We start from the raw sequence: 17,790 nt of genomic DNA, 5'->3' as shown, positions 1-17,790 counted from the left end.
AGTGATTAGAATCTTGCAGGAAATGCTCTCTGCTGCTCTGTGGTCCTGGGGTAGGAATTCCAGCGTTTAGAGCTAAACCTGTGTGGGAATTCAGCTGGGAGATTGTGTCATGTTGATTGAGTAACAGTTAGGATGCATGCAAATAATGTTGCATTGTTCATTTGCTGGAGCTGAAGGTTAAAATTTGCTTAATGAAAGGACATATTGATCACTCCTTACAATAAGAAAGTAGTAAATAACTTTAAATTAAGAACCACCAAAATGTTTTTAGGTATTACAATGAAGATGTAATAAGTACATTTTGATAGCTGTAAAGTAAAAGTGACCACTAAATAAAGACTTAATTTCTTGAAACTGGAAATTAAGTTAAATGTATAACCCCCGTTTAAAGCTAAAAATTTGCAAGCAGATAATGATGGCAGGAATGGCCAGATAAGTGATAAAGTTTGTTAAACAAAACAACAAAATAAACCAAACAAAAGAACCCCAGAAATGTGAACTACTATGTACATTCCTGCTGTACAATCCTTTTTAGATTTAAACAGAACTTTAAATATGGTGGGTGGTTTTTTTCCCCTCCTTTTTTTTCCTGGAATGAGAGGATTTGTCTCTGGGAGACAGCATTATTTAATTTGCTATTTATTGGACTTCATTAGTAAAATACTTAAGTCCTGGATTGCAAAGAAACTGCTCCTTAGAGAAAGCTTAGAGAAAACTCCTGTTATAGGAAATTAAATCAACATTGTCCATTAATCATACTGCATGTCAACCCCCAGACCTCTCTTGATTGTTCTTGGTGAATGTGAGGAACCATTAGATGTGTGAGGTCCTTAAAGGTCTGAGTAAGTCAAAGGGGAAGAGTTTAAAAAAATGCCACCATTAGCACATGAAAGAGACTTCAGAGTGGACAGAAGAAAACATTTGCTGTACAGAGCTAGTTACATTTCTTAATTTTTTTCCTTTTTTATTTATTATTTTCTTCCGTTGTTAAACAACAATCCAGATGTTGTGATCCAAATGTTAATTTAATTAATCCTGAAGCTTTTTCTTCATTAACTTTTCTTTTGGGTCATGTTACTAGATGTAGTTGTATGGGAAAGGTAAGAATAGGGGATCTTTGTAATTTCTGTGTTAGTGATAAGTAAACACACTTCTAAAGCTAAGCTGAAATGTCTTCTGGTAGCTTCCCTGTCTTCAGTAACACCTTGGTTATATATTTGCCATGAAGGCATTATTGCTAACAGAAGCATTTTTTCAATTTTGGGAAAAGATGCAATGTGGAAAAGTGCACGTTTGTTTTTTTCAGGCTTCCTGCAGTCACACTTCTGTGGCAAATGAAGAGGGGGATGCAGGAAGCAGGGAAAAAAAGAATCTTGTGTTGGAAGAAGCCCCTCTTGCTCTAAAATGTCTCTTCCAAACCTAGGACTTTAAGAATTTTTTTTTGATTTCTTTGTTTTTGAGTTTTTTGGTGGAGTTTGGGTTTTGGTTTTTTTTTTTTTTTTGGTTGGTTAGTGGGGTTGTTTTTTTTTTTTTAGGGGTTTTTTGTTTTGGATTTTTTGGTTTTTGTTTCTAATCTAGGAAAAAATGTTTAGTATAAGTAAGATTTGCATAAAGAGTGTATTTCAACATTGATACTCACTTTCATGGTGGTTTTTTACCTTTATCATAGCCGAATATTGTACCCCTGTTCAAACTGGTTATCATTCAGAACAAAAACACTTGTTGCTGCATGTGCTTGTAGAAACCAGGACAGGGAAGTCATTCTGATCCTCTTTGGTAGATCTGTGAAAGATTTGAGTTTCCTGTCTCTGATGGCATCCAGTTGTGCATGCTGGGGGTTTTCGTACAACTGACACTTTTGTGTACTCAGACAAAGGAGGAGTATACAGAATCCTGTATGCACATACACCCTAAAAATGTGGATTTTTTAAAAGGTAGTTGAACTGGAGACGGTTTGGGATGGTAGGTAGGATGGTGTATGTGGGAGCAGAGAGACATAGATGGGTAGATGTTACACTACTGTGCCTTAAGTCCATTTACCAACTTTCTCCCTTGTATGTTCAAGGTGCAGGGAGTGCTGTGCTCACAGCCTGCTACCCAGCTCAGTGTGTCTATATTTGCATTTGTATATAGATGCTGTTGGGAGAAAAATAGGATATCTTTGCTCTTCTTTGTCTTAGTCTAGCCCAGGATTTCTCTATCACAAGCATACCTCTCACTGTGTTAGTACCTTGTATTCATTGTTATTTCCATGATAATTTCTAATGGCCTAATTTGGCCTTTTTTCTCTCTTCATATCTTGGCTGCCTTCTTACAGCTTCTCACCTGCCTTTATTTAATCTCTCACAGTTTCCCATCAGCCCTTGTTGCCCTGGTGACAATCACTTGCCTTAGAAATCTCCATCTGTAGCACCTCCCTACGAGTTGTTTGTGCTGGAGAACTTTTCTCAGAGGTGGCTGGGATGTATAGAGTCTGTGTGCTATCCAGGCAGAGTGGGCAGGCACGCATGGGCTGTGTTTGATATCACTGTCAGGCAGGGATCTTCATCCCTCTCCTTCACAACTGACAGCCAGATCTTGCTTCCAAACCAATCAAGCACCTGCAGGAGAGCACCAAGCACAGTCCAGGACAGCAAAGTGAGCTGCTCAGAGTGCAGATTGAGTGCAGGCATGAGAGCAGGCTCTCCAGCTGACCCAGCAGTGCCTGCACCTCCCTCTTCCCTTGAGCCTCCCTGCTGGAAGATCTGGTCATCTAACCCCCTTGCTGGAGCCTAGAGGAGCCTGCCAGTGACACCTGAGAGAGCCTGTGCTGTCTCCTGTGCCCCTGTGCAGGGCAGCTCTGCCTGCAGCATCCACCTTAGGCAGTTATTCTTATTTCCACTTTGCTAATAACAGATGTTCATCTGTGCTGAGAACACATGCTGTGCCCTTCTAGCAGTTTGGCAGCATTCCCATGAGTTTCACAGTTGGGTGAGTGTTCACTGTCCCATGGTGCACATGGGGCACCTGGAACACAAGGGAGAGAAGGGCCCTTTTCATGGACTGCTCTGGTACTGATGTTTTAAGCTGAGTGTGACAATGCTATCCCTGCAGTCTGAACTGAGCTGTGTGTGTCCAGCTTTGCATTCAGTCTATTAGATAACAGCTCCCCCTTGAGGGAAACGTCTTTTGTTAATAAACTCATAGCTCTGGGATCAGTGGAGTTTTTTGGGTAGGTTTGAGGGTCACAGTTTCACCAGGCTGGATAAAACAAAGCAGACTCGTAGTGGCTGTGCTGAGTCCTGAGCAGCTGCCAGGGCTCCCTCTGCTGCCTTGGGACCTTCTTCAGCTCTCAGAATTCATCCAAGTGCAGCTCAGAGCACAATAAAGTAGCAAAAGGGGGCACTTTTGGAAGAAATCACCCCACATTTCTTGTGTACTCCGAATTGGTGCTGCTGCTCTCTGTGCTTGCACACTTGTGACTCTTGTGTTGGGGCACAGGATGGGTGGGAAGTGGCAGAGGAAGGAGCAGGGAGTGCTGGAGGCTGAGGGGAGCAGGCTGGCTTCTTTCAGCAGCAGCACAGCTAATGCTGCTTTAAAATGCTCATCAAGCTGCAGGCTCAACAGAGCTTTTGTAAAGCTGAGTTGATGATGGGAAAGCCTTTCAGTTGTGCAGAGGGAGATAGCTAGCTAAGAGTTAAGTAGCTGTGTGTTTATTTTACTTAAGCAATCAATCAGTCAGACTGCTTTCCACTTCCTAAGTGTTGTATAAACTTCATATGCAGAGGGATTACATCAAGATAATTTTCTTCTCCTTTTTTCAATCAAGATATTGATATAGGTTGAATTTAAATCTTGAATGCATTAGAAAAGTTAACAAAAATAACTTTCATTATTAATTGTATCCTACTCGTTTTCTCTTTACCTTTCAGTTTGTTAATACAATGTTTGACAGGTATTAAATGCTTGTTCTTCACAAAGCTATTAAATAATACAGTAGGTAAGGCAGAAGATTTACATTGTAACTTGTCTGTGGTCAAACATCTGGACAACAGTAGCATTGCTTCCGACAAAAACCAATTTTGTGTATTAAAAAGAAAAGTTAAACATTTTGAAGGAAAAATTTAAACCAGAACAAATTCCCATGTATATAATTATGGAAAATACAGATATAAGAAACTTTCTAGAAGAAAAGGACACAATCATTAAAATTCTGCTGCAGTTTCTGCAGAGTGTACTTTCTTTCCCATGTTATTATTGTTGTCCTTTAAAGTACGATAGTTTATACCTGTAGTAAATACTATCCACATTAAAAACATGTAATGTTGTAACCCATTTCCATGTGGGGAAAGATCTACTTTTGTCTTTATGAAATACCACAAAGTGTAAAATAAATAGTAGAAACTGCGTTGTCAGCCAGAAGAGCAAAAGATTTTCAAAAGTTTGAGGAAGCCTGAAATCTTTCAGGCTACTCTTCTTGTTTAGATTCTTCTTTGTGTGGCCATTAAACATCTTAGTGGAAGGGTACTCAGGCCACAGTTCACTGACTAAAGGATTTGAGCATCTGAGAGTATTAGGTCCAAATTCAGATTGCACATGTTGACCTCTTTTACACCACCTGCAAGATTTGTCTTTGGTGCTTTCAAGAGTTGGTGTTTCAGAAACTTGGTGTTAATTAAATAGTCTTCAAATAAACCATTAACATCTATTTAACTAAAGGCAACAACATCATTAACTTGCACAGCTGCTGCCACAAATATAGACTCAGTAATCCTTCTGATAAATTATCTTAGAAAGCAGAGTCTTGGCCTGGAAAGAGATGAACACAAGATGTCATTGAAATACTGTTTTGGGAAGAATCAATGTGGAGATGAAAAGTTATAATTTTTACAGAGAAACAGGTTGTCCTGGCCTTCTAGATGGGTATTTTCAGCATGCTGAAAGCACTCAAAAATGAGTGTAAGTATGTATTATATCAGCCTTCATTGCCTGGTGACAAGCTGTCACTTACTGTGTTCTTTTAATAAATGTTTCAGTGCAAATTCATGGCACAAAACTCATTATGAATAGCTTCTGCCAGTGTGCCATGGGATGTAACAGTGGTGAATATTAGAGCCAAGGATGTAATAGGGTCCTGGATATTTCTATTGTCATTACAACTGGAAGTTTTCTTTAGGGCATGTTTTAGAAGTTTGGGATGTGCTGTATGAAAATGTAAAGGGTAGAAATAACACTGCTGTGCCAGACTATTAGGGAGGTGGTTCAGCATAATCTAAATGTAATTAAAATTAATACCCTTCCTAAATGTCAAAGATATGCAACCAGTCAGAGACACTGAAGGGAATGAGGGCTCTAAGAAGATAGAGAGGAAAAAGTAACAGACATGTTCATTTATGGGAGAGATCCTGCAATGCATTTCACAGCTGAGGAAACAGAGCCCTGTGTCCTCAGGCCATCACACTTCAGGTGGAACTGCATGCTGAGCTAAGGCATTTGAGATGAACTCTTGACAAGTACTGTTAGCTGTCTTCCCTGCTTCCTGGTTTACTAACGTGTAATTTGAAAATATTTAGCATTATATGATGGATTTTCAATGACTAATTTATATTAAAAGTACTGTAATAGAGAAAGCTCAATGCCACCCCTTTTGTAGTTGTGGGGTTTTTTTAATGCCTCTAATTTAACTTCAGCAAATTAAGTATGAGGGTTGTAATATTAGCAGTAAATTTATGAGTTTAGCTGGCAGCTCATGACAAATGGGCCAGTTTAACAATTTCACTATAAAATTTGTCAGCTGTCTGGGTTAGTTTGCTCCCCTTCTCCTGTATTCAACCAGTGAGTGCCAAATTTTGATCTTCCTTAGGAGGCTGCTATATTTACGTGTGCAGACAGTCTGTATGATAATAGCTCAGTGCCCACAGAACTGTGTGTGCCCCCAGCCCATGGGCACATGCAGGTGGGTGTCTGTCTGTCCTGCAGTGCCCCTTGGCTGCCTGGTGTCCCTGCAGTGGGAGGGAGCCCTGTGTGAGCAGAGCAGTGACACCTGCAATAACAGAGCATCCTGCTGAAGGCTGGGCCCTGATTGTAGATGCAGCTGGATAGAGCCCATGCAGCCAAAATTTGCCTTAAGAAAAATACAGTGGTGGTTTCCCCTCGCATGTATCTTGTTTGTTTTGCTGTCAGGATGGACTTGTTTGGCACCTAACAAGTGTTTTAGTGCAGTTCCTTGTTACCCTCTGAAGGAGGAAAGAGCCAGACTGATTTTTAGTTGCCCTGCCTGAAACTTTTGCATCTTGCAGTCATGCTTGCAACAGCACAGACCTTAAAGCCTGAGATCTGAGTCACCAGGCCACAGATGTTTTTGCAATGAAACCGTGCACCTCCTACAAAGTCACTGTGGTGCAAGTAATGATAGATAGTGTTTTCATTTTGCTGCACAAAAGGGTCAAAATGGCACGGGGAGTCCATGACAGACCAGCAGAAAATGTTGGTTCTGAAAGGAAATTTATATCATAGCTCCAGGGGGAAGTTTGGGCGCTGTGAACAGATTGCCTTTGTCATTGTGTGCAAATGTGTTGTTTGTAAGGTGATGCTGGATGTCAGGCAGTCAGTGCATATGTATGATAGATCTTGGTACCTAAACAAATGTTAAACCAATTTTGGTAAAGTGCTTGTTGAATTGTGTTTAGGTGTATATTCTGGAAGCATTCCTCTTAGCATGAAGGCCAGGCAAATTGTCTAAACATTCTTTTTATCTGCAACCCAGAAATGTCAGTCTCTACTGGGGAGATCATCTTTTCAGCCTCTTGTATCTTACAGAAAAGACCTTTTATAGCATGCTCCTGTTTTGTAGCAGCATTTCTGTGTGGGTTGTTCCTTTCCCCTTTTCCTGAGCCACTGCAGTAATGTTTGATTCAATGTTCTGTCACTTGTGCAGGGCTCACTGCTGTGTGTAAGGGAACCTGTTGTGTGGGGTGGCACATCCTGTTTGGATCACTGCATGAATTCTCAGTGGACATGTGTGTGTTAGTAACTGGGTAATTACAGCTCTGCTGGCTCCTTCGGACACTCTCCCTCCCCCTCTCCTCCTTTCTTCCTGCAGAGATGGCCTCTCTACATAATTCCATTAAAGTGATTGTGCTCCGAGGGGTGGACTCAGGGGCAGTGCTCTCATCTTTCAAAGCAGGACCAATGAGCTATGTGCTTTCCACTGGGCAGCAACAAAAGAAAAGGTCTCTTAGAAGAAAAGAAGAGCACAAAAGATCAAAATTAGGTGTTTGTCCAGGCCTCTGGTATTGCTTTCAAGTTAGCTTTTGAGGGCTCACTTTGAAAACGGTGAGCCAGGCTAGTTAACATAAGGGTGTCTGCTGGTTTAGAGAGCATTGTTAGAATAATATTGGAAGAGAGCTTTTTGCAATTGAACAGTTCTCTGAAATGCAGGAGGAGCACAGGGACTGATAGCAAGACCTTGCAGGCACGGTGGGAATGTCCTACACCCATGAGGAAATCGGGAAAACTTAAAATCCTTGAGATTTGCTTCACTTATTTTAAAAAGATTAAACAACTTTAGATAGTTCTTATTTCTGTGGGCCCCAGAGGCTGAAATTCTGTGTGCTGGGAGCTCATCCTGCCCTGCCAGCCCTCCCCCAGCAGTTTGTGATGAAGCTGCTGTTGCTGCTGGTGGGCAGGAGGAGAGGTGATGTTTTTACTGCAAGGGGGTGTGAGGTGTTGTTTGTCCTGGGGCCCTCGGAGGGGACAGCACAAAGCTACAAAAGGGATACAGACCCTTTTCAGATTTAGACAAATAAGCCAGAGCCATCCAAAGCCCTGGAAAGCCAGACTGTTTAGCTGGATCAATTCACATGTGTCATATGTTCCAGTTTCTACCAAAATAAACTTTAACAATTTTGTACAAAGAACAAATTGCTTCGCTTCTGCTTCAGTTATTTGGTTTGCAAAGGAAAACAAGAGTATCACAGACAGTCCTTGTTCTATGTGAATGTTTAAAGTTACCTTTAAATTGAAAAAGAAGTCATGACATAAAATGTTGGCAATTTGTAACTATTAAATTACCTATTTGATACTTACAAATTACCAATATTTTATATGTCATTTACCTATGGTACCTATTACTATTACAAATTATCAAATTTGTAACTATCAAACTACTTAATGTGATATTAAAATGTTGTTATTTAAAATTTGATCAATTCAGTTGTGCAACCAATTGCAATTCCAACTCATTTAAAATAAAAGAAATTAAATATTATTTGAAGCCAGTAATAATGCTTAGAAATTGCATATGCAGAGCTTCAACAAGTTTTAAAAAGTGTGATAGAATATGGTTGCTTAACTGTGTTTAATTGTTTAATGATATGTATAAATAAGGTAAAAGGGCATTTTTTAGAAAAGTGCAATAAAATCCAGTACTGGAAATTTGAGAGGGAATACCTGCTCCTGCTTTGGAGAAGAACAGACTGAGTCTGTATCACCCTCCTGCCTCCCAGCTCTGTGTCTGTGTTTGGCTTGATGTGCTTCTCTCCGTCCTTTTCCTCTGCTACATTTGAAATGTATTTGCTTATTTTCCTAATAAGTTTCTGCTGTATTTACATTACTTTGCTTCAAAAGTACATTTTTAAGGATAGTATTTCTCAGTGCTCTTCCTTTCCCACCCTTCCCCCTTAATAATTCCCCTGGACCTCTGTTGCTTGGAGCAGACTTTGGCGAGCCCCAGATTCGGTGTCAGAGGCCGCGACCCCGTGTCAGAGCAGCCCATGCTGCTGGCCTCTCCTTTGAATAATTATCTGGAGTTTATTGTGTTGAAGGGCTGGGCTTGGGGGCTGCACAGTCACCCTGGCAAACCAGACCAATGAGCTCTCCAGCCAGACCACTGCCCAACAATGGACCTGTAGGTTACACAAAAAATCCAGCAGCACAAAAGATTAAATTAAAAATGGACATTTGGACACAGAAGTTCTCTCCTTAGAACAACTATTTTTTCAGTCTACTGTGGGTTTGATACTTCTAACTGAAAGGAAAAAAGTATTATTTTAAATGTTGTATGCAAGCTAGAATGAAGTTGAAATATTTTCTTACCTCCTTCCTTAACTGTTAGAATTGCCATACTGGCTGTAGCTTAAGAAGTTGTGTCTAGGTTTTTAGTCACTGAACTCTGCTTAAAACATCAAGACACCAAACCTTTTTTTTTCCCCCTAGAAATTTACTGCTGTACAAGTTATTTTATAAACAAGAGCACCCAGTAGTTTAATTTCTATCCATATTTTCCTTTTAAATTGTTGAGAACAAGGATGTCCAAAACAGGCATGAAAGTGTGTTTCAACAGTGAATGATAGTAAAATGTCCATTTTCTTTCATCTTCCCTATCTTTTCCTCCCTGCAAAGAGGACTTAAAATGTCTGAAATCCAGATTGTGGGGTGCTGTCTCTTCTTATCAGGACTGAATGAAAGGCTGCTAGAGGTGGACTCACTGTTCTGGAGGGGTGGAAAAAAAAAAGAAGTTCTTTCATGGTCTGACCTCGGATTCTTTCTTAATTTTATCTAGCCCTGACCTGTTGGCTCTGCTCTGGCTCCTTTCAAGGCCTTCAGAGCTTCACAAACATGCAGCAGCTGAAAGAAACAATGACAGGGCTTTTAGGGGCTGCAATATTACACTCTCTTGTAACCTTGGCTAAGTAGCCTGTAAACAGATGCTTTCTCTGAAGCATTTGCCAAAAAGCCAAAACTTTGGCTGTGTTCATATCAGCAAACACTTTTTAGCACATTTGGTTTGGGACTCCTGATTTTGTATTCAATCTAAGCTTCAGCTGAATGAGCAGTTACCCAGAGTGTGCCTGTGTGTACAATACATAAAAACCTGCTGTTACAGGTTTTATACTCATCTTTAATGCTGTAAATTTACCCAGGACAGGAGAATTGTATGAAAACAAATTGTCAAAATCTGAATGGAATAAACTGATTTGAAGATAATGTTAATATGTAATCAGGACATTTGTATTTCTCTGTGTTCTTTTGAGAAGGGAGGATGGAACTATACCTTGATTAGGATTTTTCATTGGCTGTGTGTTAGTGTCGTGCTGCTTTAGTCTTAGAGAGTTTTAATAATGTAATACAATATTGAAAATGGAATTTTTATTCCTGTGAATGTGGAAGTGACTATTTTTCTCAGTAACTTTTTCTAAGACTTTGATCTGTGCAATCTTGATAATTGAAGAATGAGGAAGCTGCATTATAAAGTGCTTCACCAGCTGCAAAGTGATTAGAAGCACGTTTCTGGTTTTAGTGCCTTAAGTGCAAATACAGACATTTAGTCTTTGGTGCCTCCCGTTTTTCCAGCTGTGTCCATCGGAGGTGCATGAGGACCCCACCTGGCTGCTGTGAGCTATAACTCTGCCAGATGGAGAGAGCCCTCCCCTCCCCAGGCCACCTTTATCCCTTGGGAATGGCTTCAAGGCAGAGAACCTCGAGGTGCTTCTGCCTGCCACTGTGTCCGTATTTACTAGAGCATTTATACTATCCCAGGCTTTCAAAACTAGGCTCTGAATGCTGAATCTGCACTGAAGTGTTGGAAAAGAAAATGGGAGTATCTGAATATGAATATTTCTGACTGGCAGCTGTTTTGTAGTTGCAAGTTTTCCCCTTCCTGAAAGAGAAATAGAAGATTTACATAGAAGCAAGGCTGATTGCAGGAGTAAAAAATACTGAATAATTTCATGCTGGTGCAATAAAATGTAGATGTTCCAATGAAGTGTAGAGCAACAGAACTGCTAATAAGTCTCAATTCTTGGTGATGTTTTTGCAGTTTCTCTGTTTCTCACATCCAGACAGATAAACAGCTGTGGTTATCCCTCCTTGCTGAGAAATGAAATGAGTTGTCACCAAACCAGGTTGGAACATCTGAGTGCACTGTAGAATTTTTATTGAAGAATCTTTGTCTGCTGTGACCTTCCTGTCTGCTTTCTGACAAGCTAAATATAATCTCTAAGATTATAGATCAGGGATGGAGTAAGACAGTGAAACACACCAATAAATCATTGTCATCTGAATTCTTACTGAAATTTAGCTACTGTAAATTTTTAAGTTTTTCCAAGTTACAATCCGTGTTTTAAGTGATAGTTCAACTTAATTTTTTTGCTCATACTTGCAGTATTTAACTTTACTCTAGTTTGACTCTGAGGTGTGGAACCCATTCACAGACTCACAAAATGAGGGCAAGGCTCCCCCATGTGTCCCTGTGCTGAAAGACCTGCCAGGCTGGATCTGCAGGACTCACTGCAAATGTTTATGGAGGAATGAATGACAGGATTTGGGGTTTAAAAGTGATATCCAGAGGAATATCACCAGGGAGCAGTGACCTACCTAAAAGAACTGCTATAGGAAGATGAGGCTGAGCCAACATAAATTGCAAGCCAGTGATTTTTGGGACAGTATTTATTTTGATATTTGAAGTAATGAAAATAAGGCATAAACTGTACACATAAGATAGTTTTTCCTACTCTTATTTTATAGGAATAATGTTGCCAGAAGCAAAATTTGTGCCTCTGATGGAAGTGTTATTCATGTGTTCTTAATGCTGATAGGTTTTGGTTACACAAAAAAGGTGTGTGCAGCAGATCCCTTGTGTGAAACTACTCCAACTTATCACATCCATTCTGTGATGTCTTTTAAGTCAATCTCTGTGTGTTCCAGAGGCACTCCTGTGATAAAATATATGAATTAGCTTTAGTGTGTTACTGTCAGCATCACTGCCAACCCCCTGAGTTGTACAGTGTAGATTTTTTGTCCTTTCTACCAGCTGATTTAAGTAATAACAATATAAATACCTATTAAAGACCTCTGGGTGCTGTGACAATTTTCACACAATCTAATATCAACAGCACAAAACCCCCCAAATGATACTTAACAGAAACAAATTAACTTGAAAAAATTCTGCCAGTTGGTAAATAGGCCACAAAATTGTTCCTGTTCACCTTAGGACTGGGAACAAACCTTCAAGCTCTACACAAATGCTGGCAATTGTAAGAGAATTAATTGAAACAATTCAGTGTTACCTGTTATTTAGAGAAGTTTTGAAAATGCAGAGATGAAATCTTGGTGTGTTATTTTTTTGCTCAAGCTGAATTTATGTGGAGCAGGCTGAGTAAATCCCTGCACCTGCTCTGTTCCTGAAGAGCTGTGATTTTCTGTGGAGGGATGTGTTCCTCTGGGTCTGCTATGAGCAGGACTGTTCCCTCCAAGCCTCCTGTGCATGGATGGTACACACTGGATTTCAGACTGTCAGTCCCCAGGTGGCCATGCTATCCCCAGTCTTTTATCAGTGATTTATGTGTAAACTACTCAAGATACCTGTGCTGCTTAAAGATAAAGCTCCTCGAGTTTGTTTTCTCTCTGCGGATGTGTCTGGCTTGGAGTGTTTGATCCAGCTGGTGAGCTGTGAGATCAAAGTGTTTGTGCCAGGTGTGTGTTGGGATTGCCACTGAGCAGTAAATCATATCATCAGCCTGAAAATGAAATGTAAAATTGTAAAAAATCTTCTAAACAAAGGCTACTTCAGACAAAAAATATTTTCCACCACCTCATAAAACAAATAGTGAGCAAATAAATGTTGGAACTGAGGCAGGGCTTTGGCAGAGCTTTGGTTGCTGTGTTTGTCACATGATGAAGAGAACTACCAACGTGGATCTGCATCTTGGTGGTGTTTTGGTTCTGGTCTTTCCTTACCTTATGTGTGTACTGTGTGAAGAAAGTTTCACATCAGTTTCTACTGCTGCTCAGTACACTGTCTTTTCTGTTCTCCTTTTTAGGTGACTGTAGCATAAGGTACTCCTCCCTCCTCAGTTGCTATTTCAGGTCTAGAAACCAGCAGAAGGGTTTAACCATAGATGCCCTAATTTGTGACAGCTAAAATATTCTGGCATTGCTTTTGGCTTGAGCTAGTCCTCCTGCCAATTAAATCATGATATCATGAAGTGGAAACAACCCTGGTTTTCAGATGGTATAGACTAGGTGGGAGATGTTACTTTTAAAAAGGTTTTCCTATATAAAGATAATTCTGCTTGAAAGTTCTTGTGTTACACAAGAGTAAGAAGAATAGCACTCAACATTGTGCTTCTTCTACATGTAAAGTGTTAAGGATACTTAAAGTCAGATTTTAAAAACATGTTTTTCTCAAAGACATTTGAATTTTTTTGTGGGAGTTAGATTGTTTTGCCTTTCTTCCACATCCTATTATTCTTCCTTTTCTCTTCAATCAAGTGTTAATGAAGAATTCAGTTTAAAAAAATGTGGTGAGGATAAACAGACCTCACAGGCTCCTCATTCAGCTCAGCAGGGCACTAGAGCTCGGCCATCCCTCATTTCACAGTGAAGATGATCAGTTCTGGGTGAGCACTTTCAAAGGGCAGGGAGTTTTTGAAGGTGCTGGGCAGGATGATGGATGGATGGCCGGGCCTGTCACGCTGTGTCCTGCGGAAATGCGGCGGGGGCAGCGGCCGGGGGGCAGCGGGGGCTCCGGGGCGCTCAGCCCTGTCTGTCCCGGGCCCTGCCCCAGCCCCGGCTCTGCCCAGCTCGGCTGGCACAGGGCACTTGGCAATGGCAGCCTCCAGAGAGTGGTCCCACTGAGGTGTCAAAGGTGTCCTGGTGATCTCTGATTTAACTTTAATTTGTTTTTGAATCCTTGTTGCACACTAATGTGTGTGTTCCTACTGCAGGCTGAGAGCCTGGGAAGGTGTTTCTGCTTTTCTGAGATGCAGGCTGTAATATTCCTCAACAAGGCACCCTAGATTTTGGTGTATTCAAATCACTTGAAACTTTGAAAGATTTTTATCATTTATGTTTTTGGTTGGGCCAAGTGTTATTAAATTCATCTTGCATTTTTACAATTTTTAAAAAAGATTGTAATTCTTTACATATAGCATCTTACTATTTTTCTGAATTTTCAGTGTTAGAATTCCATATTTTCTTTTATAGCATGTTTAAGATTATTCCGTGTGTTTGTATCCATCTCTGTTTTTTCTGATTTGTAATTTGTTGCCTAGGAACAACTGATGTCCTCTGTTGTAAAAGTGCTATTGTAAAGTTAAAAAAACCTTCAAAGCAAATCAGAAGTTTGCTCTAGTTTAAAAAATCATGGTTTTTAATTTTCTTTTGTTTCTTCTACATTTTGTTATTTACATTGTCTGCTTGTGATGTGAAAGTCTTCAAAAAATGGGAATGGCCTCCTCTTGCCTATTCTACCATTAAGGTCAAACACATCAAAGAAATACTTCAAATCTAATAATCCAAATACAGGAGCCCTTCTGCTTTTGCCCCTGTCTTTGGATTTTGGTAAAATAACCTTTCAAAAAAATAATAAAATACATAGAGATGTTAACTCTATTTAGTGATATCTCATTTACAGCTGATATGGGTAGCAACAGCACAAAAAGTGTCTATTTCAAAATAAATACTAAAAGATTTTATAAATGGCATTCTTTGGAATTTACTCTGCCACCTTTCCAGATGCATCCAATAATTTCCTTCAGATGGTGTTGCTGCTGCAGTGACTGCAGAGGGAGCCAACGATCTGATGGAAACAACAGTCCTATTCCTGGTCGAGGAATGTCAGGACTTTGTGGTCCTGCTTATTTTGAGAAGGGACAATATTATGGTATCTTAGGGCAAAATAAAAAGACATGAGCAAGATCAGCACAGATATATAGTATCTGAAACTCCTAATTAAAAGCAATAGGTTCATGTCATCAGAAGAGGAGAATGTCCCAGTGCCTGCATTAGTCCTGGGGTGAAGTTTAGCTCATATGAGTTGGTAGCAAACGCTGCCACCCTGCAAATCACTGTTGTGTGCAAGGGGTTGGCTGCAAATGCAGTTGCAAGGGAGCAGCTGCAGGAAGCAGAGCAGCCACCCTGGAGCCTGCACTCGGCCTCCTGTGGGTGCCCCTTGCCATCACCCTTTAGAGAGCTCCAGGGCCCTTCCCAGCTCATTCCTCTGCAGCAATTTTTCACTTGGATCAAGGCCAGCATGTCGTCAACAGAACAGAGAAGCAGCAAACTGAAATGTGGCCACCCAAAAATGTGGGCAAAGAAAGGGAATGGGGAGATCCTTCCAGCTTGGAATGGTGGCCCTCTAGGACTGCCAGAACCAGCTTGCAAGAAAACATATGGAGGCAGAATTTCCTAGTCAAAGCATTATTAACAATCCCTGTTGTTTCACAGTTTATCTCCTTCGCAGCCTGGAACCAAAACATTTCCCATTTCTTTGCTGGGTGCTGTCCTGCCATTGCTTTGACTGCCCTGCTTCCTTGCAGCTTCTGTATCCAGAAACAAATGTTGGTCTCTGTGGACCTCCTGCTGTTTGTTTTAACAAATCTTTAAATTGTACTATTAAATCTAGCTCTGTAGCTGTGAAGGTGTGGCTTTGTTACAGATAGAAATGTGGTATTTGTCTTAATCCCATTGATTCTGCTACAAACCTTTGCTTTAGGCTGTTGCAAGAGACATTGGGAGATAACTGGCTGTTTCTGAGCAAAGAATTGGGGGAATTTGAAGGGCTGGAGAAAAAGACAGCCTTACAGGCATTCAGCCTGTCCATCAGTCTGCTGCTCGTAGCAAACAAGTTTTGAAACAAACTTTCAGGAGTATCAGTTTGTCTCACTATCTGTACAAGTCCAAATATTCTCTTTTTTTTCTGGGGCTTTTTTTTTTCCCTGGAGTTTAATTATTCCTTTGCTTTTTCTGCAGATCCTAGAAGAAAGTATCATGTAAGGCTGCTGGCATACAACAGTATGGAAGAGGGTTATCAGGCTGACCAAACTGTCAGCACTCCAGGATGTGTCTGTAAGTGTTGTAGATGCATGAAGAATTTATTGAGGGTTGAGGTGTTTCAGAGTCCCAGCAGCTCTGTGTTTTTAACTTTTAAGCAATCAATTAATTCTGTGTAAAACAGAAAGCAAGAAAGATCATATCAGTGGCAAATACTGCAGCTGAGACAGAGTCCTGTGTACATGATGTATCTGTATCTTAGGAGAGATTTATCTCTTTCTCTTGTCTCTGCTGATAGTTTTGATTTCATTTTTGAGTAAACTAGTGGGATTGCAGAAATAATACTGGACATGTATTGGGTGAGGAGGGATCTCTAATAGCTTTAACCAGATTCCTGGGTCTAAATACCGGGTAGTGCTGGGTTGTGAAGATTTGTATCTAAACTGTGGGCTCAGACCTCTGCTGTGAGCAGCATCTGTACCCAGTGCAGTTGTTCACTCCTGCTCCTGTTTTGTTTTACCAGCTGTCCGTGACCGCATGGTGCCGCCGCCGCCGCCCCCTCACCACCTGTATGCCAAAGCCAACACCTCCTCCTCCATCTTCCTGCACTGGGGCAAGCCTGCCTTCACCTCTGCCCAGCTCATCAACTACACCGTGCGCTGCAACCCCGTGGGGCTGCAGAACGCCTCCCTGGTCCTCTACCTGCAGACGTGAGTGCAGCCTGGACTCCTGCATTGCCAGCTCCACATCCTGCCCACTCATTCACTGCTCTTCCTGCTCTCTTTTCATTTCCTTTCACTAGCAAAACTTTTATTTCCCTCAGAGGACTCTGTGTTTTGCCCATTGGCTGCTAGTTAAGTTCCTTGGGTTAAGATATACTCATAGAACAGCTTCATTCTCTACTGGCCATCCTTGTGTTGGCTCATTGGGCTAGCTCTTTGTTTAATGTCTTTTTAGCTGTCTGGGTTGAATTTCATTCTAACTTCTTCTTTAACTATACAAAAGACCATACCTATTTTATAGATACCTTGTCTGGGCAAAGATGAGACTTAGTCCAGTGTCTGATTTTAAGACCAAAAATGAGAATTTTTGAGGGGTTGAGCGTTTCATTGTGGGAATGCCATTTTCCTGAGTGTGTGGCACCCTGCCAGGGGAAAGCTGAGTAGGATTGCTTGCTCTGTAGAGGAGCAATGTGTGAGGCACAGAATGGCTGAAGAGAGAAGGGAGCCTGCCTTGGGTTGCTGCCCAGGTGGTGTGGGAGCAGAACACTGCTCCGTGCTGGGGGCTGTGGGGCTGATGAGGGAATGAATCCATGTGTGTAGCTCCCTCAAAACTTCAGTTTACTCAAGCCTCTAAATAAGAAAAATGCTGTCTTAAAGGATAAATAGTTTCCATCCTTATATTCATGGTTTTCTCTTCCAAGAACACATCTGCTGCTGTATAACTCCCGGCTTAATGATTAGACACAGTATAATCACCATGTAAAGTTCTTAGTGTGCCATGTGGAGCATAGCAATGAGTGCTGCTTTTTGGGATTGGATGAGGCTATTGCAAGTACTGGTTACTGCCCCTGCAGTACAGAAGATGAAAATACTAAATGAGATTTAATAAAGCAATATCTGTAGAGTAAGACCACTTTAAATTGAGATTTAATCTTGATGGGGTATTATCATCTAGAATTAACCCTGGCATATATGAAGGATTTCCCTCTGCCCCAGAATCAAAGTGAAATGTCTACAACTGACTTTATGATCAAATTGTAAACTGCAATGTTGTAATTAATAGAATTAATTCTGCAATTAATATATTACTAAATATTGCTACCAGGTGAGTAAGGAGCATTCATGCTCATCCCCTAAACATGACGTGTGGAGGCCATAAGTGGAAGGGATGTTCCCTGTATAGCCTCTGTGTGTGAACTGGGAAGCAGATCCATGTCCCTTTTCAGTTGTGAGGCTGGTTGCAGCTTGTAACTCCAGCCTGAAGCACAGTGTCCTATGGACAAGGGTGGAAAGAGCTGAGTTTGGGATACCTGCT

At 40.9% G+C, this 17,790-nt stretch overlaps 1 protein-coding gene across 1 annotated transcript in view; it reads left to right on the top strand.

The window, feature by feature from the left end:
• PRTG (protogenin) overlaps positions 1–17,790 on the top strand; it is a 78,184-nt gene that overhangs the window by 45,842 nt on the left and 14,552 nt on the right. The window contains 2 exon segments of the mRNA XM_074549388.1: positions 15,733–15,828; positions 16,277–16,463. Coding sequence (XP_074405489.1) covers positions 15,733–15,828; positions 16,277–16,463 — 283 coding nt within the window.

This window comes from Zonotrichia albicollis, chromosome 11, assembly GCF_047830755.1.
Source record: "Zonotrichia albicollis isolate bZonAlb1 chromosome 11, bZonAlb1.hap1, whole genome shotgun sequence".
Lineage (NCBI taxonomy): Eukaryota > Metazoa > Chordata > Aves > Passeriformes > Passerellidae > Zonotrichia > Zonotrichia albicollis.
This window is presented reverse-complemented; position numbering and strand designations above follow the sequence as displayed.